This window comes from Pteronotus mesoamericanus, unplaced genomic scaffold (genome assembly GCF_021234165.1).
Source record: "Pteronotus mesoamericanus isolate MK-2021 breed Mesoamerican mustached bat unplaced genomic scaffold, CSHL_Meso_final contig_228, whole genome shotgun sequence".
NCBI classification, from domain to species: domain Eukaryota; kingdom Metazoa; phylum Chordata; class Mammalia; order Chiroptera; family Mormoopidae; genus Pteronotus; species Pteronotus mesoamericanus.
Window position 1 is genome coordinate 1,067,712 of NW_026555095.1, and position 20,410 is coordinate 1,088,121.

General features: G+C 38.8%; 1 protein-coding gene across 3 annotated transcripts in view; it reads left to right on the forward strand.

The window, feature by feature from the left end:
• Positions 1-19,768, forward strand: part of IGSF11 (immunoglobulin superfamily member 11) — a 161,653-nt gene extending 141,885 nt beyond the window's left edge. Inside the window, exons 3-8 of one of the 3 annotated variants that reach the window (XM_054572324.1) lie at positions 803-1,010; positions 10,088-10,243; positions 10,628-10,710; positions 16,457-16,574; positions 17,390-17,540; positions 19,044-19,768. In XM_054572324.1, coding sequence (XP_054428299.1) covers positions 803-1,010; positions 10,088-10,243; positions 10,628-10,710; positions 16,457-16,574; positions 17,390-17,540; positions 19,044-19,482 — 1,155 coding nt within the window. In that variant the 3' untranslated portion in view covers positions 19,483-19,768. Of the gene's footprint in view, positions 1-802; positions 1,011-10,087; positions 10,244-10,627; positions 10,711-16,451; positions 16,575-17,389; positions 17,541-19,043 lie in introns of all 3 variants that reach the window. The other 2 variants (XM_054572323.1, XM_054572325.1) reach the window with 2 other exon arrangements.
• Positions 19,769-20,410: the final 642 nt, after the last annotated feature.

A 20,410-nucleotide genomic window follows, 5' to 3' on the forward strand; every position in this document is an offset into this window, starting at 1 on the left:
CTTATTACTACCTAAATATATTTGATAAGCTAAATTTCCTGAAGGGAAGGATTGTCAGGAAAGGGTAAGGATATAACCTCCTATGCCTTCTTCTGGTGAGTGAATGAATAGACATATTTAATAGAAACTTCTTGTATTTCTTTAAGCTATAGAACTTTTGTAATTGGACTGAGACTTTGAGATCATTTTGTTCAGGCTTATCATTTTAGGAGTCAATGATTGAGTCAAAGAGGCAAAGACAGACGACCACAGTTACGCAGACATTTACTGGTAGAGCTGGAATAGAACCAGGTCCCTCACTCTGAGCTCAAAGGGCTTTTTGCAACACAATTCTAAGTCCTCTCCCATAAACAGTTAACTTTAATAATAGAAGATGACACAAGAACAGCAATGATGGGCTTATAACTCTTCTTCCCTTTTATGACATTCATCTATATTTGGTCATTAACTGTGATCTATTATTTTGTGACCTAGCAAGCATGAGAATGGCAGTGCTAATTTAAAAATATTTTAATTTGGAACTTTTTGAACTGGTAAAAATATTTATGGGCTGATAGTAGCATAGCATAAAGATGCTTTCTATATTCTGATGAGTTAGGTAAGGAAACAATGTTATTCCACTTTGGTATGTAAGAATTTAGAATCCCTAAGTACTTATGGACATAGTTATAGTAAGAACTTGATGACAACTCTAATAAATAAAATTTCTTAATGTTTGGTGCAGTCTCTTGTCTACTAGATAGTTGTAATGTGTCTGGAAGGAGATGCAGTGGCCGATTTATTTACTTTGCTTTTTTTGCAGGTCATTCTGTATCAGGGTGGACAGATGTTTGACGGTGCCGCCCAGTTCCATGGTAGGGTAGGATTTACAGGCACCATGCCAGCCACCAATGTCTCTATCTTCATTAACAACACTCAGCTATCAGATACAGGCACCTATCAGTGTTTGGTTAACAACCTTCCAGATAGAGGGGGCAGGAACATTGGGGTCACCGGTCTCACAGTTTTAGGTGAGTGACAGGAAATGTTCCAAGCACTTTGGCTTTATGTGTGAATCTCCTCTGAAGCATATTTACTTCTGCCTGTCCTGTACTCTCCATCTGCTTGTGTCTTCCTCCTTTCTTCTCTCCTCTTAGCGCACCTTAACTACTTCTGCAATCCTCTTAGTCTCCCCACCCTCACTGTTTCAGGTAGCTCCCTAAAGGTGGTATAAAGTACCATCGTAAGTGGCCTCTCACTTTCCTTAAGCTTCTGCAAGATAGGACTATTGTTGAGAGCAAATTCAATCAAGAATTATTTATTATGAGTATGAAACACAAATCTCAGCATATGTGGAAATATGTTAACTATTACTTTATGTCTGTGTAACCAGTAGGCTCACTACAGTTCTTGGTGTACATCTCTTTTCCTGGCATAATTTTATTCATACTTCCTTTCATTCTCAAAAGTATCCTGGTTTAAATGATAAATTATATAATCAATTTGGTCTTCTTTTTTTCTTTTTTCTCTAATTTTCATTTTTTAAAAATTTATTTATTTTTTCAAATATATTTGTCTCTGCCTTCCTCTCACCACTTTCCTGTGCTCCCTCCCTCCCTCAACTCTTCCCCTTTGGTTTTGTCCATGAGTCCTTGCTATATGTTCCTTGACATTCCCCTTCCCTTCCTTTTCCCCCCTGCCCCCGCCTCCCTCCTTCCCTCTTGTCTCTGTTGTTTTCTTTTCCTTTGAGTGTTGCTGGTCCTATTTTCCTTGCATCTTTGTATTGTTGGTTAGGTTCCACTTATAGGTGAGATCATGTGGTATTTGTCTTTCACCCCCAGGCTTATTTGGCTTAGCATAATGCTCTCGAGTTCCATCCATGCTGTCGTGAAGTATAGTAGTTCTTTTTTTTCTGCTGCGTAGTATTCCATTGTATAAATGTACCATAGTTTTTTGATCCAGTCATCTACTGATGGGCATTTAGGTTGCTTCCAACAAACACTAGGCTATTGCAAATTGTGCTGCTATGAACATTGAGGTGCATAGGTTCTTTTGAATTGGCGTTTTGGGATTCTTAGGGTATAGTCCCAGCAGGGGAATCGCTGGGTCAAAAGGCAGTTCCATTTTCAGCTTTTTAAGGAAATTCCACACTGCTTTCTGCAATGGCTGCACCACTCTGCATTCCCACCAGCAGTGTACTAGTGTTCCCTTTTCTCCACAGCCTCGCCAGCACCTGCTGTTTGTTGATCTGTTTATGATGGCCATTGTGACTGGTGTGAGGTGGTACCTCATGGTGGTTTTGATCTACATTTCTCTGATGGCTAGTGATGCCGAGCATCCTTTCAAATGTCTCTGGGCCCTCTGTATCTCCTCCTAGGAAAAGCATCTGCCCAGGTCCTTTGCCCACTTTTTGATTGGATCGTTTGTCTTCTTGGAGTGGAGTAAAGTGAGTTCTTTATATATCTTGGAGATCAAACCCCTGTCTGAGGCATCATTGGCAAATATATTTTCCCATATGGTTGGTTCCCTTTTCGTTTTGCTGATGTTTTCTTTAGCTGTGCAGAAGCTTCTTATTTTGATGAGATCCCACTTGTTTATTCTTTCCTTTATGTCCCTTGCTTTAGGAGACATATCCGTGAAAAAATTGCTGCGTGGGATATCTGAGAGTTTCCTGACAATGTTCTCCTCTACAACTTTTATGGTGTTGCGAGTTATATTTAAGTCTTTTATCCATCTTGAGTTTATTTTTGTGTATGGGATCAGCTGATGATCCAATCTCAATTTTTTGCATGTAGCCGTCCAGCTCTCCCAACACCATTTGTTGAAGAGGCTATTATTGTTCCATTTTATGCTTCTGCCCCCTTTGTCAACTATTAGATGCCCATATAGATCTGGGCTTATTTCTGGACTTTCTATTCTGTTCCACACTGGTCTATGGTCAATTTGGTCTTAATACCAAGACCAAATAGACTCAGGGCCTTTTCCAAAGTTATACAGACAATAAACAACAATAAAGCTTAGATTAAAAATGTAGGTCTCTTTATTCAAATCAGTATTCTTTCCATTATACTGGCAAGTTAGATTATCTAATACTCAATTAAATTCTTTCTAAACATTTTATTTCTCAATTCCACTACCTCCGAAATGGATACTTCTGGTAGAAGTGGCTAAGTTCAGTTCATTTTGGGAGACTGAGGAAGTACTTATCAATAGGAAAAACTGATGCTTTTGATGGTCTATCATCCTACTCGAATCTCAGAATCTACATACATGTTCCTTGGCAAACTCTCACCTTTTCTTTTCCATTACTGAGTCATTTGAGGACATCAGTATTGGAGGTTGTTGCCATTTTTCTTCTTTGGGTGAGGCTATGCTGTATCCACGGTGCCTTGTTCTAGTTTTCAAATAGAATAAGGAGACTAAGAATGAAGTTGGAGATTTCTATCCTAAAAGAATTACTCATTCTAACATATTAAAATTATAGACTTTAAAATTGAGTGCTGAGTACTATTGGAATTTAATATTATTCTGATGCTTATACCTGTAAGTTAGATAACTAGTTTCCCATATTCTCTAAGTTTATTTTATTTATTTATTTATTGTTTTTTTCTTGTTCAAATACATGTGTCTCCATTTTCCTACCACCACTTTCCCCAGCCCCAACCACCCCCACCTCCCACTCTCAATCCTTGCCCACTTTGGCTTTGTCCATGGGTCCTTTATACATGTTCCTTGATTTGACCCTTCCCCTTCTTTTCCCTGTTACACCCCTCCCTCCATCCCTCTCATTACCTTTGGTTTGTTTTTTCTTTCAATGTTGCTAGTTATATTTTCCTTACTTATTTGCTTTGTTGCTTAGGTTCCACTTACAGGTGAGATCATACGGTATTTGTCTTCAACCCCCTGGCTATTTCACATAGCATAATGCTCTCCAGTTCCATCCATGCTGTTGTAAAGGGTAGTAGCTCTTTCTGCGGCATGGTATTCCATCATGTAAATGCACCATAGCTTTTTGATCCACTCATTTACTGATGGGCACTTAGATTGCTTCTAGCACTTGGCTATTGAAAAATGTGCTGCTATGAACATTGGGGTGTATAGGTTCTTTTGAATTGGTGTTTCGGGATTCTTAGGGTATAATCCCAGCAGTGGAATCTCTGGGTCAAAAGGCAGTTCCATTTTTAGCTTTTTGAGGAAATTCCAAAGTGTTTTCCACAGTGGCTGCACCAGTCTGCATTCCTGCTAACAGTGTACTAGGGTTCGCTTTTCTCTACAACCTCAATAGCACTTGTTGTCTGTTGATTTGTTTATGATGGCCATTCTGACTGGTGTGAAATGGTATCTCATTATGGTTTTAATTTGCATTTTTCTGATGACTAGTGATGATGAGAATCCTTTCATATGTCTCTGGGCCCTGTGTATGTCCTCCTTGGAGAAGTGTCTGTTTAGGTCCTTTGCCCATTTTTCAATGTTTGTTTGTGTTCCTAGAGTGGAGTCATATGAGTTCTTTATATATTTTGTAGATCAAACCCCTGTCCGAGGCATCATTGGCAAATATGTTTTCCCATATGGTTGGTTCCCTTTTCATTTTGCTGATGTTTTCTTTAGCGGCACAGAAGCTTCTTATTTTGATGAAGTTCCATTTGTTTATTCTTTCCTTTATGTCCCCTGCTCTAGGGGACATATTGGCAAAAATATTCTTGCATGGGATATCTGAGTTTCTGCCTATATTCTCCTCTAGGAATTTTATGCTGTTGCGAGTTATGTTTAAGCCTTTTATCCATCTTGAGTTTATTTTTGTGTATGGTGTCAGCTGATGATCCAATTTCAATTTTTTGCATGTAGCCGTCCAGCTCTCCCAACACCATTTGTTGAATTGGTTATTTTTATTCCATTTTGTCCTTCTTACCCCTTCGTTGAATATTAATTGACCATAAAGACATGGGTTTATTTCTGTGCTCTCTGTTGTGTTCCATTGATCTATGTGTCTCTTCTTATGCCTGTACCAGACAGTTTCAATTATAGTGGCCTTGTAATATATATAGTTTGATGTCAGGTATTGTGATCCCTCCTACTTTGTTTTTCTTTCTCAAAATGGCTGTGACTATTCAGGGTCATTTATAGTTCCACATAAATTTTTGAAATGTTTGTTCTATATCTGTGAAATACGTCATTGGTATTTTAATACGGATGGCGTTGACTCTATAAATTGCTTTGAGTAGTATAGATATTTTGATGATGTTAATTCTTCCAATCCATGAATATAGTATAAGCTTCCATTTATTTGTGTCTTCCTTAATTTCCTTCTTTAGTGTTATATAGTTTTCTGTGTACAGGTCTTTTACCTCCTTGGTTAAGTTTATCCCTAGGTACTTTATTTTTCTTGTTGCTATAACAAATGGGATTTTTTTCTGCTTTCTGATTCTGATATTTCATTGTTGGTATACAAAAAGGCCTTTGATTTCTGAATATTGACTTTTGCCAAATTCACTCACTAGGTAGAGTAGTTTTTTGGTGGAGTCTGTGGGGTTTTCCATATACACTATCATGTCATCTGCAAACAATAATTTTACTTCCTCTCCAATTTGGATGCCTTTTATTTCTTTTTCTTGTCTGACTGCTGTGGCTAGGGCTTCCAGTACTATGTTGAATAGGAGTGGTGAAAGTGGACATCCTTGTCTTGTTCCTGATCTTAGTGGGAAAGCTTTTAGTTTTTCTCCATTGAGTATGATGTTGACTGTAAGTTTTTCATATATGGCCTTTATTGTGTTGAGGTATTCCCCCTCAATTCCCACTTTGCTGAGTGTTTTTATCATAAATGGGTGCCTGTGCCTTATCAAATGCTTTTTCACATCTATTGATATGATCATGTGATTTTTTCTTTCTTTTTATTTATGTGATGTACTACATTTATTGGTTTGCGAATATTGAACCATCCTTGCATCCCTGGGATGAATCGCACTTGATCATGGTGGATGATCTTTTTAATGTATTGCTGGATGTGGTTTGCCGATATTTTGTTGAGGATTTTAGCGTCTATGTTCATCAGTGATAATGGCCTGCAGTTTTCTTTCTTGGTTGTGTCTTTATCTGGTTTTGGGATTAGGGTGATGCTGACCCCATAAACAGAGTTTGGGAGTCTTTCCTCTTCTTGGGTTTTTTGGAATAGTCTGAGAAGGACAGGAGTTAGCTCTTCCTTAAATGTTTCGTAAAATTCTCCTGTGAAAGTATCCGGTCAAGGGCTTTTGTGTACTGGGAGTTTTTTGATTGCTGTTTCAATTTCACCAGCTGTTACCAGTCTGTTCAGGCTTTCTGCTTCTTCTTCATTCAGTGTTTGAAGGTTATATTTTTCTATAAATTTGTCCATTTCAGCCAGGTTTTCAAATTTCTTGGCATATAATTGTTCAAAATAATTTCTTACAATCCTTTGTATTGCTGTGTTATCAGTTGTTATTTCTCCTCTTTCATTTCTGATATTATTTATTTGGGTCCCCTCCTTTTTCTCTTGATGAACCTGTTTAAGGGCTTGTTGATTTTGTTTATCTTTTCAAAGAACCAGCTCCTGGATTCGTTGATCCTTTTAATTGCTCCTTTCATCTCCATGTCATTCAGTTCTGCTCTGATCTTGATTATTTCCTTCCTTCTACTTGTTCTGGGCTTAGTTTGTTTTTGTTTCTCCATTTCTTGAAGATGTAGGGTTAGGTTTTTTATTTGAGATGTTTCTATGTTTTTTAGGTAGGCCTGTGTTGCTATGAACTTCCCTCTCAGGACTGCCTTTGCTGTGTTCCATAGGTTTTGGACTGTTGTGTGTTCATTTTCATTTGTTTCTAGAAACTTTTTGATTTCTTCTTTGATGTCATTATTGACCCATTGTTTGTTTAATAGCATTCTCTCCAGTGTCCATGAGTTTGAATGTCTTTGAGTTTTTTCCTTGAAGTTGGTTTCTAGTTTCAAGCCCTTGCAGTCTGAGAAAATGCTTGTTATGATTTCAGTTTTCCTGAATTTTTTGAGGCTTGTTTTGTGTTCTTTCTATCATGTGGTCTTTCTTTGAAAATTTTCCATGGGCATTTGAAAAGAACGTGTATTTTGTTAGTTTGGGATGAAAGCTATTTCTATCACTTAAGTCTATTTGGTCTAATGTGTTGTTCAGTTCCTCAATATCCCTGTTGTTTCTGATTGTCCTACATTTCCCTAAACACCTCTTCATTCTTTTTGAGTCTTTTTTCATTGTCTTGGTCTTTCTGGAACCTTTTGCTACACTGTCCTCCAGCTTGCTGATTTGATCCTTTGTGTTATGTAGTCTGCTTTTGATTCCTTCTACTGTGTTCTTCAGTTCAGAAATTGTATTCTTTCTTCCCTCTTGTCTCTTATTGATAATTTTTATGTCTTTTTTTCATGCTAATATAGTTTCCAGTAAGTTCCTCCTGGTTCCCCTGTAGTTTTTGGTAATTTTCTTTGAGCTCACTGAACTCACTGAGCTTCTTTTGAACCGTTGTTTTGAACTCAGTATCTGATAGTTTACTTGCCTCTATTTCATTTAGTTCTCTTTGTGGGGAGTCCTCCTTTCCCTTCGATTGGGAGGTGTTTCTTTGTCTTCCCATTATTTGTGAGACTTTTCTTTTTTGTTTCTGCTTCTTAAATTGATCAGTCTTGACTTCCTGAATTTGTTGTGTGAACGATCATAGGAGACCACTCTTTTTTTTTTTTCTTTCTGGATCTTCCTCTGAGGATGTCACTTCTTGATCCCGCCTGACCTTAGGCAGTCTTTTAGAGACTTCCCGGAATCTACTGTTTGTGGCTGTCTCCAGCAGTTGTTAATATAGTCACTCTGCACTCAGCAGTCAGGCTTAGGTACCACACGGCGGGGTAGAGTCTCTCTTCTGGGTGGGGCTATTGTTTCCTCTCATGCTGCTGTTGTATGAGAGAGGAGCCAGCACCAGCATCCTGCCAGCTGGTCATTCAGTTCTCTCCCTAAAGCCTCCTTCTCCAGTCTCTCCTCAGGTGTCTCCAGCTCACTCTGCCCTGGCCTTTGCCAGAGCCCAGGGTATGTGGCTACCAAAAAAAAATTTATATCTTGGCCCTTTAAATGGCTCTTTGCATCTCTAGGTACCTGTCTCTGGCATAGAGCAACCCTGCTGCTTTTTGCAGCTGGCTGTTATCTGAGTACTTTATGGGCTCTGGTGCTGTATCCTGGAGATCCCCATCTATGGTTCAGACCCCACTCTTCTCAGGGGATCCAATTGGCCATTTAGATATCCTTCTGGTGCTACTGCCCATGGGTGCCCTATCTACCTTCTCGAGTCTCTACTATACTTCTTACCAGTTAGGTTGTGCTAAAGCCAATTCTCTGTCCATCCAAGGTTTTAAGGTTCCTCTCTCACTATTGTTCAATGTTTTTCCAGGTGATTTCTCCACAATTTAGTTGTAATTCCAGACTGGTCCTGGGGGGTGGTCAGTGTGAGTTCTGTTCACTCCTCTGCCATCTTGAAGTCCCTCTATTTATCTCCAAGTCTTTTTTTATTTTTTAATGGAAGGGGAAAAAGCCTGCAATTTATTTTATAGTTAGTGCTACCTTCAAAGTATTATTTTGGTTTCCCCTCATAGCACCACAGTAGCAATGTTGAAGGCAGTAAATTGAGTAGACTGGTTTATCCCATCATAGCAGTTTGAGTGCCCTGCAATTTTTTAGTGTTCCTACCTATAAATTACTCTCATTGGTCTCTCTTTCTCCACCTACCTCCTTTCCTGGTCCCTCTATATACGGCATTTATTTTTCATTAATTAATTAATTAATTCATTTATTCATTTTTGCAAGATTGAACACAATTATTGAAAAGCTATTAGCATTACAAGTACATCATTACTTGGATTTAATCTCTACTGCCATGGGCTTAGTTTATCACTTCCTCACTCCCTTTCTCCATCTCTGACTCTCTCTTTCTTTCTTTCCTCCCTCTCTGCCTCCTTCTCTCCTTTCCTTCCTTCCTTTCCTTCTCTATAACCACCTTCTTCCTTTAGTGTTCTTTTTCTTTGGTGGTTTTTTTTTTTGTTTCATGTTTTTTGTGTCTTTATCTACCTTAATGATTAGAAAATGCACTGTCTTACTATCAAGCAGTAAGTAGACCTGGACCCTACCTTAACTTCCTGCACCTTTAAGCAGGTTAGGTATGAAGTGGGTCTGCCTGGTTTTTGTTTGTAAAGCAATAAAGAACCTTGTTCAGTGGTCTTAGTCAGAGAGTAGCCAGAAGAATAAGTGGTTGCTTTTCCTTGAAATATCTTCTCTACAAGTGGCCTTTTTCAGTAATTAAAAAAATTAGTTATGGTCAAATACACATAACATAAAATATACCATCTTAGCAGTATTTAAATGTACAGTTCAGTAGTGTTAAGTACATTCCCATTGTTGTGCAACCACTCTCCATAACTCTTTTCACTTTGCAAAACTAAAACTCTATACTCATTAGAGCAACATGGCATTCTCTCACCAGCTGCTGGAAACCACTGTTGTACTTTTTGTTTCTATGAATTTGATTACCCTAGGTACTTCATGTAAGTGGAGTCATACATCATTTGCCTTTTGATGACTAGCTGATATCACTTAGCATAATGTCCTCAAGATTCATCCATGTTGTAGCATGTGTCAGAATTTTCTTACTTTTCAAGGCTGAATAATATTTCATTGTAATGACGTACCACATTTTGCTTCTCCATTCATCCATCTATAGACACTTGTGTTGTTCCTACCTTTTAGCTATTGTGAATAATGCTGCTGTGAACATGTGTGTATTCAGTAGTGTTTTTAAAGGCAGTATGTTGACACAACATATATAGAGGGAGCAGAGTGAAACCAAGACCATAAGATACCTTGAAAATGTAAAAGTAAGATACTTTTTACATGTTTGCTCCCTGCTAACTGAGGTTGTAGGCCCTGTACCTGTGCTCAAGCCCTATGAATAGTACATGACTATCCACTGGCTTCACAACAGCTAGTCTCCTAATATGTATTCCATAAACAAGAAGGTTCTAGTGTACTGAATGTTGGGTGTTTCCTTTATTATTGTTGGCTCATAGTGAATGCGTACTTTATTGCTTACTCTTCCTATTATAGTTCCCCCTTCTACCCCTCACTGCCAAATCCAAGGATCCCAGGATATTGGCAGCGATGTCATCCTGCTCTGTAGCTCAGAGGAAGGCATTCCTCGACCAACTTACCTTTGGGAGAAGTTAGACAATACCCTCAAACTACCTCCAACAGCCACGCAGGGTATGTATGGTGTTGCTTTACTCATTTAATTAGTTACTGTGGAAAATTTCGATTCTAAGATTCACAAAGTAATTAACTTTAATGGATTTTGAAAACTAACATGCCATATTTATAGCTGCTGAAAAAGCTATCTGGATCATTTTGTGTTTTTAACTGTAAAGAAGATAAAACATTTCATTTTATCTTCTCATTCCTGATTTTTTATGAAATTTGTATTATCCAATGGTAACAAAAGGAAATTCTGTTCCATTATAGTGAAGTTTTAAAATTGCTCAATGGCAGCTTCGTTGTATTATTAACTGTAGCATGTGTCAGATACAACTGCTTATTTTAGTGTGAGAAGCATCAGCCTGATCACGAAAGGGTTAATCATCCTGTTTTCAGCCTCAAGTCTAATTAGAGAAGGAAGATGGGAAAGAGAACAGGAAAATGCTCCAGATCATCCAGCAGTTGATCACACCAGACAGGTAAACATGGAGAAGGCATGAGTATCATTGATGGTTTTCTACATGTAAAACCAGCTCTTTAAATTTGATATTAAAGGAGACACCCTTAAAAATTTGAGGAAAGTTTATAAAGTAAAATGAGGGAAATTATAGAATTATATGTAAAATTTATTTAAAAAAATAAAATTCAGCAGTTTCAGGTGTTGCATCATCTATAATGCAGAACTTGTTTCTTGTAGCATTTTCAGGGCACATTTACAAATCTTCAAAAGAGTTGGCAGTTAATGAAGAGGTCTAAGACAACCTTATTTATGCCTGATAAATTTGAGTCATGGAAAGGAAATTCCCAAATCATGTAATGAAGTTAGACGTATTAGAGAACCAGGACCACCAACCTCTTCAAGAGCTTATAAGTTTTAAGAATCCCAACAGAAATATTAAAGGACCTCCCATCATCTTTGAATTAACCTATCCCAGATTTCATCATTTTTAAAAAATTATTTTCAGCCCTTTTCAGTGTTGCTAAGTTGATTGAAGTGTTCAGTAAACTGAAAAGTTGCAGGTTCGATTCCTGGTTAGGGCACATGCCTAGGTTGTAAGTTTTGTCCTTGGTCGGGGCACGTATGAGAGGGAACGATTGATGTTTCTCTCTCACATTGATGATTCTCTTCCTCTCCATCTTCTTCCCTTCCCTACTCCCTGAAATCAACAAGCATGTCCTCTGGTGAGGATTAAAAAAAAAAACTTAAAAAACTTCTCTTTACCATAATAACTTTTGGGTTACCCTGATAATGATTACTGCAATACTGTTGTTCCTTAATTTTTTTATTGGGAAATGTTTTAGCTACACTGTGGACTAAATAGTTTTATTTGTGTACTAAGTTGTCACTCTCATCATTGTAAGTGGTATGTTTAAAATCTTGTCTTCAAATCCTGAAATTATATTCAAATTCTAGGTTTTTCTCTGACAGTTTTCTGTGACAGCTCACCTCTTTGGGCCTGGGTTACCCTTTTGTAAAATAAAGGGGTTAAACAATATCTCTAAGGTGATTTTTTTCATCTTAAGATTCTATGATTTATTATAACATTTCTTCGAAATATAGGATTGAGTTTGGAATTAGAAATGAATATTTAAAAGTGTTTGTATGTAAATTGCAAAATATCTGTAGAAAGAGCTTTCCTTACTTTTGGCTCTGAATAGATGTATACCTATCAAATTTATTGATATTTTCTTTGCAACTTAAATATTCTCTGATACTTTAGGGATAAAAGAGAACTTGAATGCAAAGATGAAAATGTCTTCTGTAACTCAAACTCTAGGTTGGTTATCATAATTACTTTAGATAATTTCATCTGTCATAATGCACATTACATGAGTCTGAGTTTTAATTTGAATTTACCTCTCTTTATTTTATTTATTATGCTATTACAGTTGTCCTGATTTTTCCCCCTTTGCCCCTGTCCACCAAGAACCCACCATACCCCACATAATTGTTCACGTCCATGGGTCATGTGCATAAGTTCTTTGGCTTCTCCATTACCTATATTGTACTTTACATCCCCATGGCTATTCTGTAACTACCTATCTGTACTTCTTAATCCCCGCACCTCTTCATCCATTCTTCCAAACACCCCTCCCATCTGGCAACCTTCTGGTAACTAATTTCTCTTCTCTTGCTGCTTTTAAGATTCTCTCTTTATCTTTAACCTTTGGTATTTTAATTATGATATGTCTTGGAGTGGGCCTCCTTGCATCCATCTTGTTTGGGAATCTCTGTACTTCCTAGACTTGCACGTCTATTTCCTTCACCAAATTAGGGAAGTTTTCTTTCTCTTTTTTCAGATGGATTTCCAATTTCTTGCTCTTTCTCTTCTCCTTTTGGCACCCCTATGATGACAATGTTGGACCTCTTGAAGTTGTCCCAGAGGCTGCTTACACTATCCTCATTTTTTTTGGATTCTTTTTTCTTCCTGTTGTTCTACATGGTTGTTTTTTACTTCCTTATGTTCCAAATCATGGATTTGATTCTCAGCTTCATCCACTTTGCTACTGTTTCCCTGTAAATTTTTCTTTATTTCAATTAGTGAAGCCTTCGTTTCTGACTGGAACTTTTTTATGCTGCTGAGGTCCTCACTAAGTTCCTTGAGCATCCTTATAACCAGTGTTTTAAACTCTGTATCTGATAGATTGCTTATCTCCATTTCATTTAGCTCTTTTTTAGGAGTTTTGATCTCTTCTTTCATGTAGGCCATGTTTCTTTGTCTCCTCATTTTGGAAGCCTCCCTGTGTTTGTTTCTATGTATTAGGTAGAGCTGCTTTGACTCCATGTCTTGGTAGAGTGGCCTAATATAGTAGGTGTCCTGTACAGTCCAGTAGCACAGCCTCCCCTATCACCCAGGCTAAGTGCTCAAGATGTACCCTTTGTGTGGGCTGAGTGCAGCTTCCACTTATAGTTGAGCCTTGGTTGCTATTGGCAGATCCATCAATGGGAGGGATTTATTTACCCAGGCCAGTCAGTTCCAAGGATTGTCTGTGATCACTGACCACCAACCCTTGTTCTCCATGGAGGATCAGCTGTGCAGGGACAGAGTGATGGTGCTCCAGTGTGGTCTGTAGCTGTTCACTGGGTGTGCTGGCCCTGGGGATTTCCTGGGTGCTGGCCAAGGTCAGCCCCCACCTGTGTTTTGCGCTCAGGCAACCTGCCTGGGCTATAAAGCAGTCTGAGATGGCTGCTACTTGTGCTGGGCTTGAAGATTCCTAGACAAAGTCAAGCAGTGATTCTAATCTGGCTGCTATTAGTGCCAGGCCTTGGACTCACTGAAGTCAGCTGTTGCTTGTTTCACAGGATTTAGGAAGTTGGGCAGTATGAGCCAAGAGCAGCCATTCATATGAAAAAGGAGTTTGGGTGGACCCGTAAGTTGGGTGGAGTCTCTGGGGATCTCCAAGGCCTGTCAAACAGTGTCAGCTAGGTTGTTGGCTTCTCAGAATTGGCACGAGCCTACTGGCTCTGTGCGGGAAGGGTTTGACAAAGGGGCAATGGCCTCTGCTTGCCATAATACCAGACAATTCAGTTTGTCCCTATATACCATGGTGCCTTTCAATCTGCCACCCTGGTGCTGGAGCTCAGAGGGAGTGAGTCTGAGTAGGTGAGTCCGTGTGTCGGCTCTTTAAGAGGAATTGCTTGGGGCTCCAGAAATTTCTTCCAGTGACTCAATCCCCACTGGTTTTTGCAGCCAGAAGTTGTGGGGACATACCTTCCTGGCACTGGAATCCTGGGTTTGGGGGCCTAGTGTGGGTTTGGGAGTCCTCGCTCCCAAGATATCCCTACTGAATTTTTATCCACCACACATAGGTGTGTGACCAGTCCATTTGGCAGCTGCGCCCCTCCTACTAGTCTCGATGGATATGGCTTCTTTAATTCCATAGTTGTCAGACTTTGATTCAACTCCACTTCATAGTTTTCAGACTTCTATTTCAGAGTCTACTCTGTTTAACTCAATTTTTGATGGGGTTCTGAGTGATGGTTGTTCTATATTTTAGTTGTAATTTTGATGTGGTTGGCCAAAGAGGTAAGCCATATCTGCCTATCCTTCCATCTTGACTGGAAGTCTAAATTTACCTCTTGATAGCTACTTTAATAAAGTAGATCTTAAAATAGCATTTAATCACAAAATGACTAGAATTTTTTTCAGATTTACTTTACTACTATGTTTGCATTTGCTTAATATAAACCCAAGATGCATTCTCTGAGAAAAGAATGTTTGATACCAGCAAGGAGTACCCCAAATGTATGACTAGTGACAGGGACATAATATTTGGGGGTTAGCATTGTCCTTGTATATAGGAGCTAGCTTGAAGGCATTTCTTTGGGCCAAATCTGAGACAATTTGAACATTAATATAAATATATAATTAATTGAATAAAATGAGAAGCCTTAAATCTCTGCTGATATACATAAATAAGTGGGAGAAAAGGGAAAGCATTTTCTTACAGTAGAATGCCTATTAATGTGCATAGAAGGATTGATAGATGGAATTATCTACCATCATTGATGTCAAAAAAGAGGAAAAGTGATAGGGCACAAGATATCTAAATAGTTCGAAAATATGTCATCATGAATTACTTAGTAATTACAAAAAAATAGTATAGTTGATCCTTGTACAACAAGGGTTTGAATTGCATAGGCCCACTTATATGCAGATTTTTTTCAATAAATACTATAAATGTATTTTCTCTTCCTTATGATTTTGTCTAGCTTTATTATAAGAACACTGTATATAATATACAAAATATGTGCTGACTATTTAGGTTATCCATAAGGCTTCTGGCTAACAATAGGCTATTAGTAGTTAAGTCTTTGGGGAGTCAAAAATTAAGTGCAGATTTTCTGCTGCTTGGGATAGGGGCATCAGTTCACCTAATCCCTGTGTAACAACTGTGACTTTATGGTAAAGAGACCAGGTGGATACCACTTTAACCAGGCGATCTAAACCTTACTGATACAGTGACAAACTGTCATCCTGTGCCTCTGAATCCTGGGTTGGCCAAAAAGACTGTGTGGTTTTTCCTGTAAAATAAAAAACACATTTTTCATTTTCACCAATAAGTTTATTGATTTGGATATTTTGAGTATGTCCACAATGCCCTGCATGGTATAACATTGATTGTTCTCAATTAATGTCTCAATTTGATCACTATCAACTTCAGTTTGTCTACCAACCGTGGAGAATTGTCCAGCGAGAAATCTCCAGCATGAAACTTTGCAACCACTTTTGACACGTTCAATCAGTCACAGCACCTTTTCCATACACTGCACAAATTTTTTTTTTGTTTTAGTTGTGTTTTTACCTTTCTTGAAATAATAAATCATAATATGCCAAAAATGTGTATTTTCTTTCATATTCAATTTTAAGATAACTACAGAAAAATTCACCAGTTTTTTTAAATGTGCACTGATATGACAGCTGTCACAATAAAATCTAACAAAATTGTTTTGAATGAGGTTAAAAACGACTAAGTGTTACTAAAGCCATCTTATGAAAAAAAAAATCCCCGAATGAACTTTTTGGTTAACCCAACAGGTGTGGAAGAGGTAACACATTTGAGACCACATAGCTGTAGGTGGTGGGGCAGACTGCAACCCAGGCTGAGTCTAGAACACATCCAGAAGTGGCTCTGGAACTAAGGAGAGAGGATTGAAGTGGAAATGTACACACATGTATTTCTTATTCTAAAGGGCATTTGAGTCCAGGTGCCTAGTTTGTATGAGATACAATGTTGCTGCAAACTAAAATAGTAGGGGGTGATGTCACTTGTGCTTTCAAATTATGTTGAACTTTCCCTATGCTTTAAAAGAAAGAAGATGAAAAGATCATTTATTGTCCAACTCTATTTCAACAAATTACTTCCATGCTAGAGCAGGCCAAGTGAAGTAACAGACTGAGGAGTTAGCCCATCTCTTTTCTGAAAGGGCCATGTGCTTGTGGCTGGAATCAGTCTGGTGCTTGCTGAAGAGGTGCACCTGGCTCCACTCTGCCTTGGCTGCACAAGCAGCCCCGAATATCTCTAGATCTTTAATGTGACATCATGATTCTAGTCTTTAAAATTCATGAACAGAAAAAAAATCTCTGCAAAAAACAAAAATAAAAAACCCTATTGATACCTCTAAAGTGTTTATTGTTATAGTCTTATCTTTTGCTGATTTCTTTGGTTTTCTCATTTTTCCCCCTAAATCCTAACTTGTTTGTTATTTTTCTGACAGACCAGGTCCAAGGAACAGTCACCATCCGGAACATCAGTGCTCTGTCTTCAGGTTTGTACCAGTGTGTGGCTTCTAATGCCATTGGAACCAGCACCTGTCTTTTGGACCTCCAGGTTACCTCCCGTAAGTATATGAAATTTTGATGTCCACTGTGGGTCTGAAACCAAGATCTTTGTTAAACTGGGGAATGAAGAGCACTGCCTAATTGTTTTTAGATGGTTTGAAAATTAAATATAAATTTGTTTGGTTTTAATAATTACTGAAAATATTTTATAAGTGTATTAGTATATGTTTCAGCCTTAGCAATATGAGATCTCCTTTATGACAACTGTCGTTCTCCTCAGAATCATTAGAATCAAATCAATTCTGATTGTATTATGCTATAGACATCATAAAATTTGTAATGATTCATGGCCATGGCCAAGACAAGACCTTTCTGTATTTTCTCCAAATCCTTTATATCAGTTTAATTATTGGGTACCCTGATCATAAATAAGCAGTGTGAAATTTTCCTTTTCAGTGGAGAATTCTGGGTTATTTAAATTCTAATCACAAAAGGAAGCACTCTGCCTACGATGAGGTGATGAGTTATCCCACTGATTGCTGGGTTCATTTGGGGCCGGCCGATCAGGCAGGTTAGACAGGTACCATCTTTTCCCTCTTCTGCTGTAGGCACGGCTTTTCTGATGCTGAGTCATGTACCTGTTCATTCCCTAAATACACATGAGCCTGCTCTGTGTTAGTCCTAGCCACCTGGGATACAGTAAGTTAAGGGAGGTTTAGCTTTATATGGATGCAATACTTTAGGCAATTTTGTACATTTTAAGAAGATTCTTTAGTAAATTTAAGTTTATAAAGTCGCATGGGTATATACTATTTCTCTTTCTCTCTTTTTTAAATTTTTTGTTCTTTAAATATACCTTAAATATATTTTGCAGCCCAGCCCAGGAACATTGGACTAATAGCTGGAGCCATTGGCACTGGTGCAGTTATTATCATTTTTTGCATTGCACTAATTTTAGGGGCATTCTTTTACTGGAGAAGCAAAAATAAAGAGGAGGAGGAAGAAGAAATTCCTAATGAAATAAGGTTTGTGTGTTAGATAATTTGTCTTGCTTAGCCAACCTCTATACTTCTATTCAGTCAGGCAACTGAAATTTCTTCGCTTATCTTACGACTGTGATGGCCAAGATAGTTAAAATGGCTAAATGATATTTTCTTGTATGTGATAACACTTTTCCCCATGGCTCCAGTCAACTTTATTTCCTGGATCATGAAAGGGGAGGACTAGGAGGACACAAGTGAATAATGCCCCTTTTTCCTCCCATATCTCTAGGGGAAGTGGGATTAGGTGGAAGCCACAGTAGAAAAGTTAGAACAATGTGTTTCACATTGACATATATCATAAGTGAGAACATAAAGCAAGAAGGAATACCATATAGCATACCAGTACCTATACACAGATAGGCCAAAGCATTATGGCTTTGTGTGAAACACAGTTCAGTCAAGAATATGATCATCTTAAGAAATAATGTCAAAACGACCTTTAAAGAAAAGTGACTCCTGGCATATTGTGGAGGTAATGGGGGTAAGTGATCAGGCTCAGTCTCAGACTGCATCGTGTCATACCCTTATTGAAAAGGCTTTAATGGCTCCAGTCTACTCAGCATTACACATGCAGCCCTTCAGGATCTGACCCTCACCTTCTTCCCTGGTTTTACCTCCCACCACTTCCCTGATCACTTTGTGTTCCATTCTGTTTTGTATTCTCTCATGCCTCAGAGCCTGTGCTCAAGCCTCTGCCCTCTTCCTGGGATATGCTCCTTCCTTTTTCATCCATCTCTTCAGTAAATTCCTTGATCTGACTCAAGACTAGTCCAGACATCACCTCCTTGTATAAGCTGACTAGTCCTTTGCCCCGCCTTGCAGAGTTGCATGTGCCTTTGCATTGATTTTCACCCCCATTTGACCATACATTTCTTGGCTGTTGGACCTGTGTCTTTTTTACATGAAACATCTAGTGGAATAGTACTCAATAAATGTTAAATGAATTAACATCTTAAATGAATGACTTCTCTTAGCTTCTTCTAATTCTTGTGGGTTCAGACTGTATGCAGGGACAGATTTCATCCCAGTACAAAATTACTGAGAAAATCTTTTCAGCAGACCAGAGTCATTTCTCAAACCCCAAAGTACAGTAAGTTCAGGGAACTCGAACCATTTCTTGAAGTTCTTTACACCAATCTCTTGGTTTCCTAGCTAACAGCAACTAGCTCAGTGGAGTTCTACATGGACTGTTTTCCTATTTAGAGCAAATATACACACAGATGTGTTCTTTTAGTTATATTGGAAGATATAAGTCTTTTGAGAGATAGAAATTACCTTTTCTAGCCTTGGAGACTGAGAAGCTGAGGGAAATTTTCTGGAGCAGTGTCTCAAAGAAAATGAATGTTGAAGCCAGGGCCACCAGGGCTGCGGTGGCCCCGAGGATTGGTATCGCACAGACGTATTAGCCTTAGCACAGAAGAAAGAGTCCTGGTAGGGTAAACCTTAAGTGAATCCTAATAATGACTTTATTTTGTTCCTTTTCAGAGAGGATGATCTTCCACCTAAATGTTCTGCCAAAGCATTTCACACCGAGAGATCCTCCTCGGAGAACAACACTTTGACCTCCTCTAATACCTACAACAGTCGTTACTGGAGCAACAATCCTAAAGTTCATAGAAACACAGAGTCATTCAACCACTTCAGTGACTTGCGCCAGTCTTTCTCCCTGCACTCAGGCAATGCCAACATACCATCCATCTATGCTAATGGGAACCATCTGATCACAGCTCCACATAAGACTCTGGTAGTGACAGCCAACAGAGGGTCGTCACCACAGGTTATGTCCAGAAGCAATGGCTCAGTCAGCAGGAAGTCTCGGCCTCAGCACTCACACGCCTACACTGTCAGCCGAGCAACCCTGGAACGAATTGGCGCCGTCCCTGTCATGGTGCCAGCCCAGAGTCGGGCCGGATCTCTCGTATAGGACAGAGTGGATAGAGCGTTTAGAAAAGGACCAGTGAAATGCCCCACACACGGGGTTGGGGGTGGTGGGTAAGTGCTGGGAAAGAAACTCTTTCCTTACCATGATACTAGTAGAAAGCACAAGAAGGCAAATGCTGTTACCTGGCCACTGAGATTTGTGAAATGAACCAGAATACTCTGTAATGAAGACTTGTTTCCCCACCACAGATGCCCCAAGATTCTACTCAGTAAGCTGGATCTCAAAGATGTGCCAAGCCAAGGAAGAACGTAAAATCTCAACTGCATCCAGGAGGGTTTGTTCTTTAGTTCACGCCTAATGTAATAATTTTTCAAGAGACTAAAGTGCCAGATGGAGTTTAAATAATGAAATATTTTAAAAGATTGCTATCTTTAGAAAAAACAGTGAACATCCTGAGATATCTCCTGCCTGTCCCCATTCCCTCTTTATGTAGAGGGCAAATGGCATGAATGGTTCATACTTGTGCCAACAGGGCTGGCTCTTGCATCACAGAATCAAACTTCTTACACAAGCAAAATTCAGTAAGAAATGGGAGAAAATGAAAGAAACTTCTTTGAGAAGCCCATTTATATTTATTTTTTGAACCACAAATTTCATATTTGGAATATTGCTCTGTTGACAGATTCTTGGCTGTCTCTGTTTTTTAGGGCCTGCTATAGGTCCATGACAATTACTGCTCATTATTTCCTGGGAAATTTTTTTTAAACTATTGGTTTTTTAAAAACAATACATGAGGGGCATTGGACTAGGGAAAGAAAAGACTGTTGTTACCACATTTGGGGACTATTCCTTGAGCCCACAAGGTCCATCATGAAAGAGGTAGGTGTGGGAGCAGCTCAGGAGAGGAAGACAAGCAGGTCCATGGGACTGGACCTTTCCTGGCAGCCTCTCGGAGAAGGCTTCCAAGTCT